Source organism: Cebidichthys violaceus, unplaced genomic scaffold, assembly GCF_023349555.1.
Source record: "Cebidichthys violaceus isolate CVI_PGR_0920_01 unplaced genomic scaffold, fCebVio1.0.p SCAF_11, whole genome shotgun sequence".
NCBI classification, from domain to species: domain Eukaryota; kingdom Metazoa; phylum Chordata; class Actinopteri; order Perciformes; family Stichaeidae; genus Cebidichthys; species Cebidichthys violaceus.
Genome location: NW_027176274.1, coordinates 11,092,982 through 11,111,763, shown reverse-complemented (window position 1 = coordinate 11,111,763; position 18,782 = coordinate 11,092,982). Strand labels below are relative to the sequence as shown.

Below are 18,782 nucleotides of genomic sequence, written 5' to 3'. Positions count from 1 at the left end.
TGGCTAATATAAAACCTCCTCTTACTTATCCTCTCTCCTGGGTCTTTGTGCTTGGCTTATTTTTTAGTCGCATATTTCCACAAGAATGTACGCATGGAAAAAGTGCTGATCTCTCTTTGTAGATAACCTTCTTACAAAGGTTTTATTGAAAATGAATAAGAGGCAGTGAAAAGCAATCCCTCATCTGCTCTGCATTTTGTAGGCATTCAGCACTACTCGGCCTTTACGGTGCCTCCTTACATTACAATAGGGAGCGTTCAGGTGCATTATAGTAGTTAGCACCTCTCTGTTTCAAGATAGAAGCAGAGAACAGAGAGGTAGATCATTTAAAGGAGAGGCACAGGATGAGCTAATATTTAGATGCACTGCTTCTGGCAGCACTGAATAAACATGAGCATTTATGATCAAATAAGCAACTGGAGGTCTGTGCGAGGTATTTCTCTCAGGAAATGAAGGGAACATGGCCATGAAATCAGGGCTGACATCGCTGCTCTTGTAAACTGTTCTAGAGGCAAATGTTAACTTCCTCATCTGTAAGATCCACTGAAATGCCATAACACCACAGCGTGCAGTATTTTTCGCCATAGCTTCTCTTAGAGCCTAACTGGTCATTTTAATAAGTTGAAAAATCGTTGACAGTGACACTGTGTCATTATTTTGCAGGTTCTGTCTTACCATGCTACTTGCTCCAAGACTGAAGTTGACAAATTCAAGGTACACAGATATTCACCGTTATCATCATTACATTTGTCAGTTTTGTGCTTCTTGTTTATGAAATAGAAGTTTAAAAAAAAGGCTAGGCTTCCACTGTAGGAAATGGTTTCTAATTTACAAAGAACAAACAGGTATTGTTCAAAACAAATACTAAGAAATCCAGTAGTATTTGAACACAAATATGGCAAAAATACAGCAGTGACATGTGCTAAACTTGTGCTAACCTATCAAGCTTGATTTTACAGAGGAAACAAAACAGACCCTTACTGCTAAATACATTAGACACATTCAAAAACAAAGCAGCAAACGAGAAATCATCATCAAACACAGTTTCATACCTAATGAGCTCCAGTGGTACACATGGAATATTTTCAGTCCACAAACATCTGCAATCCTAAAACCAAAAATGTGGATTCAACCAACATATTGCTGTATTGTGCCAAGTAATTCTTAAACAACATGGGATCATCCATACATTTTCTACAATTAGCAACAACAACTATTACCATATATATTTTATATATATATACACACCATCCTGCTGCCAGAAGTACTCACTAGAACACCAAATGAGTATCAAGGTACCCTGATACCCTGAGACAACTTTGGAGCAATGTTTTTATAAGTGGGTCCCCCTTATTTGATATTGTGCAAATGCCTGGGGTGCAAATGCACACGCACAAGCGACTCACAGCCTGCGATTGTGTTTCACAATATTTTGCTGATTAACAGTTCTGGTGGTAGTAATGTGCCAACAACAAACATAGCAAATGCAGGGAATAAGAAGACTGCTAGCAAGCAAACATGGATGTCAGCAAAGCACAATTTAGAATTTTTTTTTTTCATCTAAAGGTTTGTGAAAATGTAAAAAGTAGAACTTAGTGATACACACAATATATTTTGGTAAAAACACTGAATGTAAATGTAACTTTGTTTTGTTTAAAAGCCAACTTCATAAGGCACCTTTAATACACAACCGAAAATAGTCCCCGATAAATGTGCTTTAGTAAAGTTTGATTAAAACTATGTTTCCCAGCTGTTTTAGAAAAAAAGCTAAAACGTTTTCTATAAAAATGAAGCTAATACTATGAATCATTTTTAAAGATGTATGTCTTAAATAGGAATGAATAGGCAGAGGACGGAGTGTCACAGACAGAGTAGAAGGAATTGGACTAGTGAGAAAAATTGAGAAAAACACTTCCTTTAAACAAAACCTGTAAACCAAGATCATAGGAGTACATGTTTCTGCTATAAACTGTATTTTCCTTTTAATCAAATGACACATGTTGCTAAAATACTAACTGTAGCTCAGAGGAACCATGTTCTAATATACATTTTCTACAAAGTAGAGGATGAGGGATGATGTGGAGTCAGTTCTTAGCCCCCTGTTACCTGGAATACTCAACAAGTCCTCCGACCACAATGACAAAATAAATCAATAAATGACAAAAGCACTCATATGAATGCTTTCTGACATTTTCTGGTGAGGACAAGTCCTTCCTTTGTATATTGCAGTGTATACACACTATCGTTGTGGATTACAATTTGTGATCATCAGGTTTGCTCTGGCGGTGCAGATAATTGCCATAATAAAATGTAATTGTTTCCCTAGTTCTGTAGATGTATTCCTTAATGTATCTTCTTTTTATTGATTAAATTATGACAAATAAAAAAAAGAAAAGAATAAAGGTCCTTTATGATTCTGCTAAACCCCTTCATTTAACAAAAGTATAATGCAAGGCTTTAACAGTAAAATAGACTTGGATAAAATGTAACTGCTATTTACGACAAGTTTAAGTCTTGGAAATGTCGCTTTATTTTACTCATGGGCCCTTTAATTAAGATATATTTTTCTAAATAAATAATCTCCCATTAACTTAAACGAAAAAGAAAAATGTATGCAACACAGAGGAATTATTGGCAGCCTGTCTTCTAGACTTAATATTCCTGTTACTCCTGCAGTAACACACAAGTAAAAGCATGGGCTGAGAATTCCCCAATGACAATAAACTAATTGTGGTATTTGAAATGGATTACTTCAATCAATAGGCAATCATTTTCAATGAATTATTTATAAAGGAGTAAAAAAGGAAAATATCTACACTTTTAATTAGCATGACACTTCTGAAATATAGATATGACCTATTTTCCTGCACTTTTATGTGTCGGATTTTCCCCTGTGGCCATCACCGCAAAGTAGGAACCCCGCTTCCCAGAGAGCTTGTGTGATCTTTCAGCCCCCTCATCCACAACACGCTCTGCTTCCTGCCTTTCCCCCACTTTCTTTCATAACTGCTCTACATATGGAGCCTCACCGAGTACACTTGACTGGGATTCCACCGGAGTGAAAATGGCAGCGGCAAACAAACCTGGCTGACATTTCGTAACTCGGGGCTGTGAATTAAGAGAGAGGAGAATACCTGCTGACCTGACAGGCAAACATTTGTGTGGGGAAACATGGTGCTCTGGTGGCTGTTAGAGTGGAGAGAGGGAAAGATAAAAGAGAAACATGGCTGCACTGAAACTCTAACACAGATCTGTAAAAGGGCTTTGACTCAGTGGAATGAGATGCAGGTTAGAAAGCATGAAATATTTATATTATAAATGCTGACTAGAGGCAGATAAGACATATCTGCTCATTAGACCACACTGAAGGTGGCAGACATGGATGCTTCAGAATGAATATGGTTAATTGGATTCACATATGTGTTGTGTTTTTGTTTGAATAATAATGGAAAAAAAAGTGTTGATTGCTACTGCATAACTATGTTTGTCAATGAGCTCTGAAAGTAAACAACAGTAAAATCTTCTGGTAAAGCTCCCTCATTAAACTTAACCCTCTCTAAATGAGTCCTCGGAGTCATAATTAACATGTCTACATATTTCCATGTATCATCTGAGAGTGGCATAGCATCCTCTGACCCCTCTGTGCTCTTCTCCTCTCTGAACCCATATTCTCATGTTCTCTTTCTTCCTTAACGTTTTCTCTGTCCATGATGAAACAGGCTGCCAACATTCCCCTGGTTTGTGAGCTGGGCATCGGTAAGCTCTCCTTTGATGACTTCTCCCTGGACGTTGACGCCATGATAACGGCCGCTTTGAGAATGTTCATGGAGTTAGGAATGGTGCAGAAATTCAAGATTGATTATGAGGTGAGTGCACTGATTGTCTTTATCTATTTCCTTTGAATACTTGACTGAATCTGCCCAGAACATGGTTCCTTTGGTAGCTGAATCCTAATGTGTCCTCATGACAACTGCTGACCCATGTGCTCATCCTGCTCTCTGTCTTCCCCTCCAGACACTATGCAGATGGCTGCTGACTGTCAGAAAAAACTACAGAATGGTTCTCTATCACAACTGGAGACATGCCTTCAACGTCTGCCAGTGCATGTTTGCAATGCTAACGGTAAATATCATGCTGCTATAACTGCAGATCGTGAGATCACTTTCGGTCAGAGACATTTGCATTAAGGAATAGACCATAGCCAATATTCATAAATTTAAAGTTATCGGAATTAAATCAACAATAACAAAAGCGGAGCACATAAGGAGTTTGACACCGGTGGTAACGAAATAGATTTACTCAAGTGCACAGTGAGAAGTTTACAGGTTAGCTGTTCCACATTATGCACGCCTGCAGTGCCTTGCCCCTCTTCATCTCCCCTACAGTCTTAACATCGTGTAGCCAATGTTGCAACATACTGTATTGAGTGGATAAGCTTATTCATCCAGAATCCTGGGGCTGGTCTGGCTGGTAAATTGGCTCGCTTGCTGTTTGCAAATTAAGAAGCATTGTGACGCAACGTCAGATCTGTGCCACGAAGCTAAGCTACAGCTAGCGGGCTAACCTTGCTCGCAAACATTTGCAAATACTATCTAAGTGGATATGACAGTTAGCTAGCTTGCCAAATTACTTCATCATATGACATGATCCATGATACTAATTTATGTGACAAAACAGTGTTAATTCTAGCCAACAATAAATTATGTAATGGTACAAAGCAAAGGTGTATAACTAACGATTGCTTCCTACTAGCCCCGAACTATACAAGTCAGGGCAGCTAACTAGCCAATCGTAACCTAAACTAAGTAATGGTTAGCTTGCTAGCTGTAACTTAGCCATGCTGCTTGGATTTGGCCTTGGTTACTTTGTAATGTTAGTTAATCAAAGTAATTTGCAAACAGCCAGTTAGTAAACTATAGGATCATTGAAGATTGTAATGTTATTCTAAATGTGATATATTGTAATGTAATGTCACATCACTGTTTTCCCAGGAGGTTTGTTTGTGGCTACGGAGTGCGAGCATGTAACTGCAGTTCACTTAACGACCAACGGGGTCATTAATAACAAGCATTTTCTGAAAGTTCCACATAGTACCTTTTAGTAAAGCATCTAAATACTTCTTCTACCAGTGGAAGTTGGGATGGTGGAGTGAGCTGCAACAGCAAACACATTTACATAAAGGTCTCAGAATAAAGCTGAGGAGTGTTGGTCGTGTACATGTGCATGAATATGATTGGACGTTACCAGTTAGCTGGTTGCCGAGCAAGGTTGATGAATGAGCCAGTGATTGTGAAGCATGAATGAAGTAGCTAATGCAAACCTGGCTTCAGTGCTTCCTGAAATGTTATTATTAAAAGTAGATCATGATACATTTCTGTTTGACTAAAGTTGAAATTAAAATTACGACTCATTGTATGATTAACTTTACACACAGCCACTTCTGTGCAGAACCAAACCGGACATGTTTGTTTGAATAGAGTCCCCAAGAGAATTACTTCAGCAGCAGGCCTTTACTTTATCAGGTCCTTGGGGCAACACACACACTCACACACACACAAACACACACACGCTCTTATACAAAAAGCACAGCGTTCATTTAATCAAGCACAGCGTTAATGCATGGTGTCCCATCTGAATTGATTATTGGCAGAGGGAGATGAAATAGTAATGTGTAAGCTGTTCTGGGCCCCTCCACTCTCCTGCCATGTGTTTTAATGAGTGGGCTGAGGGCCGTGCATCTTTTGCTGCCATCGCCACAGTGACCTATAGCAAGTCGCTCAGCCACCAGAAGCCTCTCATCCAAGCCATAAAGCTCCCTGTGGAACTGCAGTCCCACTGGTTATGTATGGAGAACATTCTGGGGATGCTCCTACTGTTGGAACTTAAAAAAAAAAAAAATGTATTCAATGTGCTCCTCATAGTTTCATAGAATAAGAGAATGAGAGATGCAGCTCTTATTTGTGTGACTATGTATGTATTTGTTTGTTTTCTCATTGGCCTCCTTTCCTCTGTGCCAACCAGACAGCGGGCTTCCAGGAGACTCTGACAGAGGTGGAGACCTTAGCCCTTATTGTGGGTTGTGTCTGCCATGACTTGGACCACAGGGGCACCAACAACGCTTTTCAGGCAAAGTAAGTATTTTTGCTTTATCTCTCAGTTTCTGCCACACACACACACACACACACACACACACACACACACACACACAGAAACACGCTCCCTCCTACACACCGTTTATAGTGTGTTTTACCACCTGCAGCAGTCTGCAGTAGCCCAGCCCAGATCAGCAAGAGTCAAGTGGCAAGTTGCATAAAGCTTATATAAGGGTCTGCTTAACGAGGAATTGTTTGGACTTAGTGTTTTCTGCCCTTACAAAACCAGGATAGAAACTATGTGATGGACAGACATAAACATGAGCTAAGTTAGAAATCTTAACTCGAAATAGTTTAATTTATGCTGAACAGAAAACAGTGCACTGTAGTTGTAGTTAAGGATATATTAAGAAAACTATTCTAAAATAATTTATGACTTATGCTCTTAAATATGCTCACCCCAACATGTGACATCTAAAAATAGTCATTGTTTCATTTCAAATCCATGTGCTGGAGGACAGAGCCAACACAATGAAAAACACGTCACTGTCCTAATTGTCTGACTTTACTGTAACAATAAAACTAGAGCAGAAAATAGATTTGTTTTAAAACAATCCTAAAACGTATTATTTACTGTGGAAATCACAGACAAACTGAAAACTAACTAAACTAATGGAATATCCCAAACTTTAAAATCCTACTACCTTCATCACACCAGACTCACTTTTGAGTATTTTTCTCCACATTAAATGATGATATCATATTCAATGTTGAACGGTTATAGCGTTATAGGTTATGGCTTTCCAGCTTCTTTCATCATAGCGTCATAAGTTGGCGACAGAGTGCAGAGATAATTGGTGAGGGAATTACAACAGACTCAACAGCAGACTTTGTTTCTCAGTATGTGTTGAATGCTGATTATGTTCTCTCTCTCCTTGATCCCTGTGTGTGTTTGTGTGTGCTTTTGTGTGTGTGTGTGTGTGTGTGTGTGTGTGTGTGTGTGTGTGTGTGTGTGTGTGTGTGTGTGTGTCAGGACGGGCTCAGCCCTTGCTCTGCTTTATGGGACCTCTGCTACACTGGAGCACCACCACTTCAACCATGCCGTTATGATCCTGCAGAGCGAGGTGCACTATGTTCCAATATCTGCTCCAATGCAGTCACCATTGAGGTTCTGCTAATGCAGACCAATGCATATTGTATTTGTGTCAGAACAGAGTACTGGAAGACTAGAAACATCTCTTTCCTCCTGTTCCCAGTCTTACAGTATGCTGCTGGTGGTAGATTCACATTTAACATATTTTAGAGGTATTAAAGTGGTGGTACATACATGGTACAGAAAGCAAAAAGGCGTATTTCAAAATAATCCTATAAAGTGATGTAATTACGTTGAACCATGGCAATACACCTGACTGGGTATAATGGGTACAGTACATTCCTGTGTCTTACCTATTATAGGTTTCTGTCTTTATTTTATAACCATCTAAATAAAGATTGTGCCGACTGCGCCTGAAGGCAACCATATGTTGGGTCAATGTTTGCTGTATGTGAGCCAGTAACCGAATTGCTCATACTGCCCTCAAATCAATGTAATTACAGAGGCGATGGATTTAGAGGTAATTGGTTGAGAGAGAAATTTTACCAGGTGACTGCCTTTGCATGAAGTTGTAATTAAAGACGTTTTGAGGGAGCAGCTGAGATGAGGCTTAGGAGGGTTTGTTCCCGTGGCTTCATTATCATGGTGCTGACAACACAGTAAGCTGACAAATGGTTGCTTGGAATATGGTAATGGTTTCTGTTGATACTGGGGTTGAACTACTACTGTCCTATTAGAGTATAAATGGATAATGTGGCTAATTCAAGTCGAAAGCTCACGATTTAATTTAAAACTTTTAAAATCATTCACTCCCTTTGTGTCTCTCAATTTCCTCCCGTCATTCTCACTTCCTATTTTACTCCCCTCCCTCCTTCGTCCGCTCCAATTGTGACAGACTGAGAGACGTGCTTTGTGTCGCTGCAGCTACGTAGCTCAATATTTGATGGGAACACAAGCTCATGAAGGGAATCACATGCGCATTACACTTGGATTCCCAGCGTTTAAAAGGAAAAAAAAGTGGTCACCAGTTTTGAAGATGTCTGCTACTTTCTGCAGGTCCCCTCCTTCATGCTCTTTTTCTGTTATCACCTCTACATCGTCTATTTTTCTCTATTCTCCCGAGGAGGGTGGCTAAGTGGTGAATGAATGTATAATGCATGATGGGGAGAGGCCTGTTTTAATGACGGAGAGCCTCAAGTGAGAGATCTGCTGGCTTCCCTCCTCCCCATTCAGTTTTAGTATTGAGTCTTTTTTTTTACTGCAAAAGCGTTTTTCATTAAAGACTCACTCCCTCATTCACTTCCCCCTATGTTATCAATAATACAGTATCTATTGAATGAACACACATTGCATTCATTGTATGATTGTTAACAAAGAGTAGTGTATGCCACAAACTACATTGTGGGAATCTTTAAGGATGTACATTTCACACATAAATAGGACACTGGCAGACAGTATATGATCTCTGTCAGCTAGTATTGTCTGGTTCAAGCTGTTTTTAAATAATTCAAAAAGTCTCTAAAATAAACCCATGTAACAAGTAATATGGACTTTCTGTTTAGTAAATTGCCAGGGAAAATATTTCTTTATTTTAGGCTCCTTGTGAAAATGTCTTGCGAAATTCTTTATCATGTTGTCTCTGTATGTGTCTCCACAGGGTCACAATATCTTCTCCAACCTCTCGTCCACAGAATATGGGGCCCTAATGCAGCTGTTGAAACAGTCCATTCTGGCCACAGACCTCACTCTTTACTTTGAGTATGTTCTGCTACTGTTAAATCTCCTGATAGTGAGATGTCCACTGGCTGACCCCCAGTGTACTAAACCATTTACCATGAACCATACTGTCCCTGTTCAATGTTTACTACAGGTTTCTTTTAGGCAACACTGCCCCCTTGTGGATTTTATGTCACTTACACTTACATATACTTACGTCGCGTTTCCTTCTAGGAACAGAAACACCTTCTTTGAGCTGGTCTGCAAAGGAGAGTACAACTGGAATCTGAAGGCTCATAGAGACATGTGCAGGTAATGCCCTGCTCACACAAACATGGTAGCTCTTTAATACCATCAATACTATGTGAAATAAATGTCTGATTCCTCTCAGATCCATGATGATGACAGCGTGTGATCTTGGTGCTGTCACTAAACCATGGGAAATATCACGCAAGGTGAGAAAAACTCTCTTATATATGAAATGAATGTGTTTCTAAACCATTCATCTAGAGCGGAAATAATTGATTGATTAATTGCTCAAAAGAAACTTTTTTGATAATTGATTAATGGTTTAATACCCTTTTCTAAGAAAAAAATACCAAACATTCCCTAGTTCCTGCTTCCATAGTGTAGGGATTTTCTGCTTTACTTTGTCTTGCGGGATTGTATTAGGGTTTTGGGGTGTTTGACATCATCACCTTGGGCTTTATGATATGGTGACAGGCATTTTGCACTAATTACCTTACATTTTATATAGACCAAACGATCAATTGAAAAAACAATTGAAAGAAAATAATCCCTACATTCCTCTTTTCACTCACTCCAGGTTGCAGAGTTGGTGACCAGCGAGTTCTTCGAGCAGGGCGACAGAGAGAGATCCGAGCTGAAGCTCACACCCTCTGTGAGTCCATACAACCAACTCCGGTTTTGTGCTTTTTTGCAGTTTGTTGTTGTCCTCCACTGAGCTGATGACACCGCAGATATATTTTCCCCGCAGTTCCAAAACAAGACTGCTCCACTGCCTCGCTGCTGTGCCAAGAGCAAACTGTGTACCTCGTAACACAAAATTCAAAGCAAACACTGACCTTTCCATTCATCCAGCTGTAAACACACGAGGCATGTTGGTGTATTGGAGCTCTACTAGCCAAGATAATAAATTGTATTTGTTTATCTCATATAAATGTAAAAATAGCAGAATAATAATAGCAAGGAAAAACGCTGGTCCTAATGAAGATCTTAATTCACTACGTATTCTGTCCTCAAAGCAACAGCACCACAACAGAGAAGCCTGTGTGTTTGATTGAGGAGCTTTGAAGGCTGAACTGTGTTACAAGTTCTTAAAAGGGAACAACCAACAGCTTTCTGTGTGCAATAAATAGCTGTTGACTAATTGGGCCAGGCCAGATTTGCCTCCCCTCTGAAATAACTAATGCCGTAGCCTCAGGTCTGCCGCTTGTGTCAAACCTTTACCGCTCTGTGTGTGTGGGTGTTGGAAATTAAATATTAACTTCTAAGTCGTAGCCCAGTAACTATCTCTGAAGCACAGCCTCAGTCGAGCCTCTCAAGTTCAGGCTGCAGAATAATGAGATACAATAGAAAATGTACGTGAAATAAACTCGAGAGCGGAGGGAGACTTTTGTTAGTAACAGCAGCTCTTTAGGACTGTAAGCCTGGCTTTTAGGTGAGCAGAATCACAATCCTCCCTTGTTTCTCCAGCACAAATGTAGGTGTAAATACATTTTAACTTTTGTCTTACAGGCCATCTTTGATCGAAACAGGAAGGATGAATTGCCAGGACTTCAGCTGGAGTGGATTGATGGAATTTGTGCACCGCTGTACGAGGTAAAACGCTTGAAGCTCTCTAGCCTTCGCTGTGTCGTGCTTGTCTCACACACACACACACACACACACACACACACACACACACACACACACACACATCCGCCTCTGACATCAGTAGGCGCTGTCCTTCCTCAGCTATTGTCCCCCTCACTGACGCCAGCAATGAAGCTGTCACCAACAACTATTCAACTTTTTCTTTGCCGCTACAGATTTCTCACTGAAAAAGAAATGCTTTTTTGATGTTTTATTGAAACCTCTGAAACAACTTCAAGGTTGCATCCTGTTCTTTTGAGAATAGCAGAATGAGTGTGCACTTTCTGACTGCAAAACCGCTCAGAGGTAGTGGAGTGTGTGAATAGAGCTGTGATGTTAGGCGGGTTAAATCCCCTCAGGAAGACAGTGTACTTTGGGCTTTACTGCACAGTGATGAAGGAATGCCTTTTTGGCTAGCACACAGATAGAGAAGTTTTTTTATTGTAGGATCCGGGCCGAGCAAATGTTAGGGTCAGACTTAGAGCTAGTGGTTATCTTTCAGGGAATTAATGGAAATCTATACAGTGTCCTCGCCAGTATAGTAATGTGTGTGCGTGTCTTTCTGAATGACGTCAAGACAGACTCACCTGCTCCTCCCACTGCCGGCAGCAGCGGCTGTGTGGGAGAAAGACGCAGGCTGACTTACTGAGGAGATTAGGTCCGTTAAGAGATGAGGCGTGCTGAAGCTAAATTCATGAAAAGCAAACAGTTGTGAAGGGAGTAAAGGATAAAATAGTTAATTTATTCTTACAGCACTGGGTGATATTCTCTGCTTTTGTATTGTTAAACCTCCTTTTTACTGTCATATTAAACACATTACTCTTAGTGAGGTTGAAAACAAACAACAGATCATCTTCACAGCTATTGAATTATCCCAGGATCAGCGTCAAAAGTTAGAGACGTATCTGTGCTGAGGCTTTGCTTTCACCATTGTTACAGTCTGTGTAGTGTAGATAAAAAGCATCAAAGCGGTGTGTGTTGTCTGCGTGGGGGGTTTGTCCACACCGCCTCATGTAAAGGCTGATGTTTGGAGAATGCAGATATGGAGCTCACAATCATGCTGCTGCCAATTAAAGTTGCGAGGGGGAGAACGGAGGAAGTTCAGAGGCGGCAGGGTTTTTGTTTGTGGGCGTAAGAGATCTCATTCTTGATCTCGCTGATCTCCTTCTCCTGGTGGTGGCTCGCTACTTTGTAGAATATTAATCCCCCATTATATAACCTTCCATCTTTATACCCCACCATATGACAGTCTCTCTCTTCTTCTTCTTCTGAGTCTACCTCAGTGGAATAATGATGCTGTGCAAACTAATGACAATGTTCCACTGTGGATATATACTTTAAAGAAAGAGGGAAATTGTTCTCCTTTGAAAAATAATTCAGATCTTTTAAACAGCAAAAGATAAACACGATCAATCCACTCGGTTTTTGTGTGTACTGTGTAGGCCACATGCCTTCACAGTGTGATGTTATTTTCTTTAACACTTCATCTGCAGATCATTTTCTCTATTAATCGTCTGGTTTATAAAATGTATAGAATTGTTCTCTGTGCAATGACAATACATTTAAATCTAATCTATGTATGTATGTATAGATATATACACAGTATATATATATATATATATATATATATATATATATATATATATATATATATACTGTGTATATATATAAAAACCAAAACCCAAAAATAACCTTTTTTATAATTACAAAAGACGAAAAAAGCAGCAAATCCTACCATTTGAGAAGCTGGAACAAGTGAATGTTAAAATAACTTGAATGATGATTCAATCATCAGCTAATTGTTTCAACTCTACATGACAATACTGTAAACACATAAAAACAGATGTGTGCGAAAACACAAAATGAGTCTGATTCCATACATTTATCGACTTTATCTCAAATCAGAGAAATGGTGATTGTATTGTGCTCTAATGTAGCTCTGCATTACAGGTGAACAGCTTCATGATCAGTAGCACGCATATTCCAGCAATTACAATACTATGAATTCTTGAGTCACACAGTTTTTAAAACATCTTGCAGGACAGTTCCTTAATGAACTGGGTAGACGGCTGCTTTTAATAGATATTCTCAATGTCTGAACTTGGCCACATTATAGAGCTTTGTTCTGGTTGACCCCCACACAAGTGTTTTAGTTGTTCTTATGAATTAGTGAATATACCCTCTGAATATAAATCCATTGAAAGTTAAATTAATTGGCAGTTGTGATTAGTTGTGTTTGCTCCAAAAATAACAGCGTATTTGATCTCCCTTTCATGCATACACAATGCCCAGCGTGGATGTACTTAACTTCCTATTTATTTCATTTATATGTGTGAATAATGTTTTGGTATATGGTGCCCCTGCTCATATTATATTTACATAGAGTACAGGGTTAACGAAACAATAACTATTACAGACTTCCCTGGAAATCCAAAAGACACAGTAGACAATTTGAGGAGAACAGAGGGAACAAAATCCCCCGTCTCTCAGGTCATTTATTAAAATGGTGGATGACAGCTTTGACTACATTGCCACTTACAGTTCAACACAGAGGAATGCCAAAGACGACATATCTCAGTCATACATGTGCTTCTAATCTCTAAAGAGCAGCCACTTCATTGTCTTAAACTATCAAGCTACTGTATGTTGCTGTTATTGTAGCAGCGTGTTCTCTGTATTGTTGACATTTGATTAATAATATGCTGCTTTTCCAGTTCCTGTCTGTTTCTCATTCTACAGTCAAAAAGCTAAGCATCCAGTTTTCTGAAAATTAATTACTCGTTGATATTTAAAAAATGTAGAAGGTCATTTGAACAAAACTGAATATTCTGAAGGTGTTCCTCAGTGATTCTTCTAACCATCTGGTGAACAAAATATTTACTTTGCTGCACATTCATTAAGATTTTAGTTTCTCAAATTGTGACTATATTTCCTAGTCCAGGAAGCGGGATATGACGTATGTAAAACACAGACAAAATATTAAAGGTAAAAAAGAGTTTCAGAGCATTAAAATAGCAGCAAACAACTATTTGCTAAAGATCTGGTGCAGTGATGTCTACCTGAGCAGAGAATGAAGTTACACTCTTTTGTAGACTATTTTAAAATATCATCAAGTATTTATTTTTAAGAGAAACAAATAGCTTTTTGACCTGAATGTAATGCTAAGGCCTTTAATAGATGTGGCCTTTGCTTCTCATACTGATGGTGTTTTTTGTCTTTTGTATTTCATTCAGTGTATTTTTCCATTCTCATCTTTCTTCACTTCTTCTCTCCTCCTAGACTCTTGTCAAGTTGAATCCCAAACTTCAGCCGATGGTTGACATGATCAAAGCTAACAGGGCCAATTGGGAGGAACTGAACAAGAAGAGACAATGTGGTCAGAGTGTTTCTGCACCCTCGAGCCCCTGCAGTGGAGACAGCACAGACACAATCGGATGCACTGTGGCCAAAACAGGCAGCAAAACCTGCTGCAGCAGCGATGCTGATGGAACACCATCTAAACCTGTTAGTTAGCTACTGATGCCATCTCCAAGCTGATCTCTTAGGCTTACTTCCTCTTAAACGCAGCCTGCTACCGAGGCAGTGCATGCAGAGGTTCTTGGGCTCTGCTCCTCTTCGCTTTTACTGCTAGAGATGAGCTTTAGACTTGAGTGCAGCGCTATCATAGAGGTTTTTCTGCCACCTTCAGTCTTCCTGTGCTGAAGGCTGACCGAGCTGTGTTTGGCAGGCTTGTCGGAGTGGCTACAAATCAGCTGAAGACACCGCGTCAGAAAGGAAACTCAAACCAATGTGTCAACCAGTCAACCAGCGAGCTGACACTAATTATTCTGGGCATTGGACAGATTTTTCAGCACAACAAGGCATGGAGAATATGAGAGGAATGTTTGTTTCTGCTGTGGTTCGTTTTGCTCTCGGTACCTCCTCGTTGCTCGCATTTTGTCCGGGGTAACAAAGATATTTTTTGTAAATATGTACATAGACTATTAAGTTATTTACAAGTGCTGTTTGAGAATCTGTAAGCTCTGGCTTGTAATGTGGCTGTAGAGTTTCTGAAGGATAAAGGAGTACAGGAACAGCAGGACCTGTGACAATGCTTACAATGCAAATTGAGTGCTCCGCTCCCTTCCTGTGCCTTGTTTTAAGATCCTATTGAAAAATGCATGGCCTCCTCACCGAGATTCTTCGATGGAAATCCAAGTTGAACCATGACTTTTATTGCCATAATTTTTGAAAACCAATGACTGCAGCTCTGTCTTGATCCCATGTCAGCCACAAAGCATTAACATTCTATACATAAAGACATCTATTTTGCCCAATTTTATAAATGCAGGGTCTCTCTTGTCACACACACACACACACACACACACACACACACACACACACACACACACACACACACACACACACTAATACACACACAATGTGCCTTGATGAAGTTGTTCTGACATCAATTCACTTCTGCAGAAATTGCATCTGTTGATTTAACACAGACAGCGGAAGCATACATGCTACATTCAACTAAAACACCCTAAACTAAGAGTGGTTGATATTTTAAGAAATACACTTACCATTCTATTATGTGTCTGCAGCCAGTCGAAGGTAAGCTCAGCTTAGCACAAAGACAAAAAACAGGGAAAAAACTAGCCTGTCTCTGTCCAAAGGCAATAAAATCCACCAACCAGCAGTTCTAAAGATCATTAATAAAATATTTAATTTGGTTAAATGTCAGAAAATGGTGAAAAATGCATATCAGTGTTTCCCAAAGCCTAAGATGACGTCCTCAAATGTCTTGTTTTGTCCACAAAAGACATTCAGTTTACTGTCACAGAGGAGTAAATAACCTAGAAATGATTCATATTAAAGAACCTGGAATCTGAGACTTTTGTCTTTTTTGTTATCAAAATAGTATAATATTTGAGAACTAATAGTTTTATTGTTGCAGCTCTAGATATAACATGCTGCATAATTTGAGAGTTTTAAAGGTGCTGGTAGGTGGATTTTGATACATCTGGATAGTCAGGCTAGCCGTTTCTTCCTCTTTCCTGTCTTTATGCTAAGCTAAGCTAACCAGTAGCTTTATTTGAAAGTGGTATCCTCCAATCTAACTTGCCGCCAGAAAGTGAATAAGTGTATTTCCTCAAATGTCTGACTTTTGCTTTAATAGGATTTATTTTCTTCTCTCAAATCTCACAAATGCTACTTAAACAGCTTTTATAATTTCCAAAAGAAGACGGAGACACTGACACTTGTAGTACTGAAGTGCCCATATTATAGTATAAAAGTATTATTTTTTGGGTGGGGGTTTGCCTTATGAATTGTGTTGTAGCTTTGTTAATTGGAGTTTAAAACGTGACTGTGCACATTGTGTGGCATGGATCTGTACTCTACTGTATTTTAGTTAAAGAGCTGAATTGAACTCGACCAGAAACATTTTGAATTGCATGTTTTATGCAGTATTAAATTCAACCACTTGCTAAGGATGTAGCAAACATGTGAGCCAACAAATACCTCGTATTTTGAACTTCGTCAGTAAACACATTATCTCATCGGAAATGCATGATTTAAATTCTATTGCATCATGTAACGTGAATTATGAATATCGCTGTTCTATTTTTCTATTAGGTCTCCAAATGTGGCCAAACTACTTTGTCCTTTTTGCAATGTAACGTGCTTCTTGTATTTCTTCTTTACTCACCCAGTTTGGACTGTGGATTTATTTATCAGCCGGCTAAACTGAAAGAAACCTAGGGCATGAAAAGGCAAATGTGCAATGTTTCTGTTCAGAGTTTAAATAAAAATATGCTGCTATACATTCTCTGGTATATTCTGGTACGACAGTACATTTAGACAAGTATTTGAGGTACTTGTTCTTTACTTGAGTATTTACATTTCAACACTACAATTCAGAGGGAAATATTGTTGGTTCATTGAAAGTTTGATTTTACATACAAAACAGATGATGATCTTATAAAATATGATGAATTGCTATATTAAACTATCCAACAGTATATCAAATTGTTAAAATTAGCTCTGACTTTCCCAACTACTAGGGTTGAAAGAGATGGAAAGAAGAACCAGAAAATTATACTGTACGAGTATTGTTACTCTAAACAAGTTATTTAAGAAAAAAAAAAGATATTCTGTAGAAACTTACATAAAAGCAGGTCAGTTAAAATGTGCTTAACATTATCTCTTCACATTTTTAAAAAGTAATATGATATATACTACTTTTAAATAAACACTGTTTGGCAACAAAATAAACTGCATTAAATATCAACGTATACACAAGTGGAACAACATCACAGAGTCCTTATGTCCAAACCAAATGTAAATTAAATGTACATCTTTTCAATCCCAAAGCCAAATATAATCACTCCATTCAGCCTCTCTAGTCCCAGTAGAACCAGTTCACTCAGCCTTTTCTTACCACTTTACTCTTCAAAGTTTTCAAACTCTTTGAGTTGAATGAGGCTTTGCAGTCACAAACGGCAGGAAGTCCTCAAACACCTCACTGAAGGTAACAGTTCCTCAGTGAAAGCAGAAGTCACCTGTAGGATCCACAAAGAGCATTTTGGCATGTTAGTTAGAGCCTGCACTTCTCGGGGGACTTAACATCCTAGGGTATATATATGCATATCCATATTTATATAAAAGGATTATGGTAAACAACTTTGGATGTGGTTAGTCATTTGTTTGTGAACATTTGTTGCCAGATCTCTCTGTGTTGCTGAGACAAAGAAAGGTCTCGAACAAGGTTCATTTTCACAGAAATTATCTGTCCGACAAATTATATTTTATTGTCAGAAAGTTCAGAAGATGTGGCTTTTGAAAAATGGGTCCAATGTGTACTTTGGTGACTGTGGGGCGAAATAATTGGTTATAATCTGCTCAAGTTCACTTTTTTTATAGACTCAGGACATCCTAAAGGGGCGTGGCAGTGGATGACAACGAAACTGGAAAGGAAGGAAACTGACACACAATTGTCAAATCAGCAACAGTAAACTACAATTGAAAACAGCTAAAACGCAGCCCAGTGTTGCTATCATTTTCCCAATTAAATTTTTTTTGCAGCACTAGCTCCAAAAGTTACATCTAGCAAGAAACACAGTAGCGCTGACAGCCTGGCCCTTCAGGCCTTCCACAGCCACTACCCCCAAATGATCAACGTAAGGGTATCAAAATAAAGGTACAACGGACATTAGTACTCACAGCTGTCACGCTAGCAGTGGAAGACGAGCAGTGCACCGGCTGAGTGCGCACAAGTGCTTCAGGTCGGGATTATTACGGTCCTGCTACAGCCACAGAGTTTCTTTCTTTCTTTCTTTTGGTCAGAGAACTTGATGTATTGGTTGATGTGGTGATATCCTAAGTGATATTTCCAATGCAGGACTTTCACTTGTAATGGAGGATATTTTATATTCCAGTGTTTCTACTTTCGCTTAGATTAAGACCAGTGATTCTGCTCAGTAGCCTACAATGAGTATTTCTCCCAGTGCAGTGCTGACCTCATGTGGGCAAATGTATCTCTGCACATGAAATGATATCCGTGAATACTGCAGATGTACGCACATTTCTTTGAAAAGAAGTTGCATAATGCAGTCCGGTTAGAAAAGATAATACCAAAGAAAATTAGAATTAGCTGCAAATCTATGAAACTGTAATCAATACTCCACAACTCTAACAACTACAATGATTGATCAGAGATGTTTAGTCCTTTATGTCGTATTTATACTCGCTGTATTCATTCACACGATCCTCTGTGTTATGCCAGAGTATAGTGTGATAACTGCGGTGCATTTCATCGTCCACGGCTGATCTCTATTGCTGTTGATGGCTGTGACGTCAGCAAGCAGTGTGTGGGTGGCTGTGTGGGTGAAGATGATTTCCTACTGAGCCTGTGAGTAGCGAAAAAAAAAAAAATCTTGTCAGGAGGCATAAGACAGGCTGTGTTAAACTCCTTTGTGCTGGATTACATTGAACTCAGTGTGGCGCAGGTAGAAGGAACA

At 39.2% G+C, this 18,782-nt stretch overlaps 1 protein-coding gene across 1 annotated transcript in view; it reads left to right on the top strand.

Moving 5' to 3' along the window:
* The window catches only part of pde11a (phosphodiesterase 11a), a 34,016-nt gene extending 17,466 nt beyond the window's left edge, over positions 1-16,550 (top strand). Inside the window, exons 10-20 of the mRNA XM_068704755.1 lie at positions 664-714; positions 3,720-3,866; positions 4,015-4,122; positions 6,022-6,131; positions 7,126-7,216; positions 8,843-8,943; positions 9,136-9,213; positions 9,293-9,356; positions 9,728-9,802; positions 10,660-10,743; positions 14,056-16,550. Of these exons, the coding sequence (XP_068560856.1) occupies positions 664-714; positions 3,720-3,866; positions 4,015-4,122; positions 6,022-6,131; positions 7,126-7,216; positions 8,843-8,943; positions 9,136-9,213; positions 9,293-9,356; positions 9,728-9,802; positions 10,660-10,743; positions 14,056-14,289 (1,143 nt within the window). The 3' untranslated portion in view covers positions 14,290-16,550. The remainder of the gene's footprint in view (positions 1-663; positions 715-3,719; positions 3,867-4,014; positions 4,123-6,021; positions 6,132-7,125; positions 7,217-8,842; positions 8,944-9,135; positions 9,214-9,292; positions 9,357-9,727; positions 9,803-10,659; positions 10,744-14,055) is intronic.
* Positions 16,551-18,782: the final 2,232 nt, after the last annotated feature.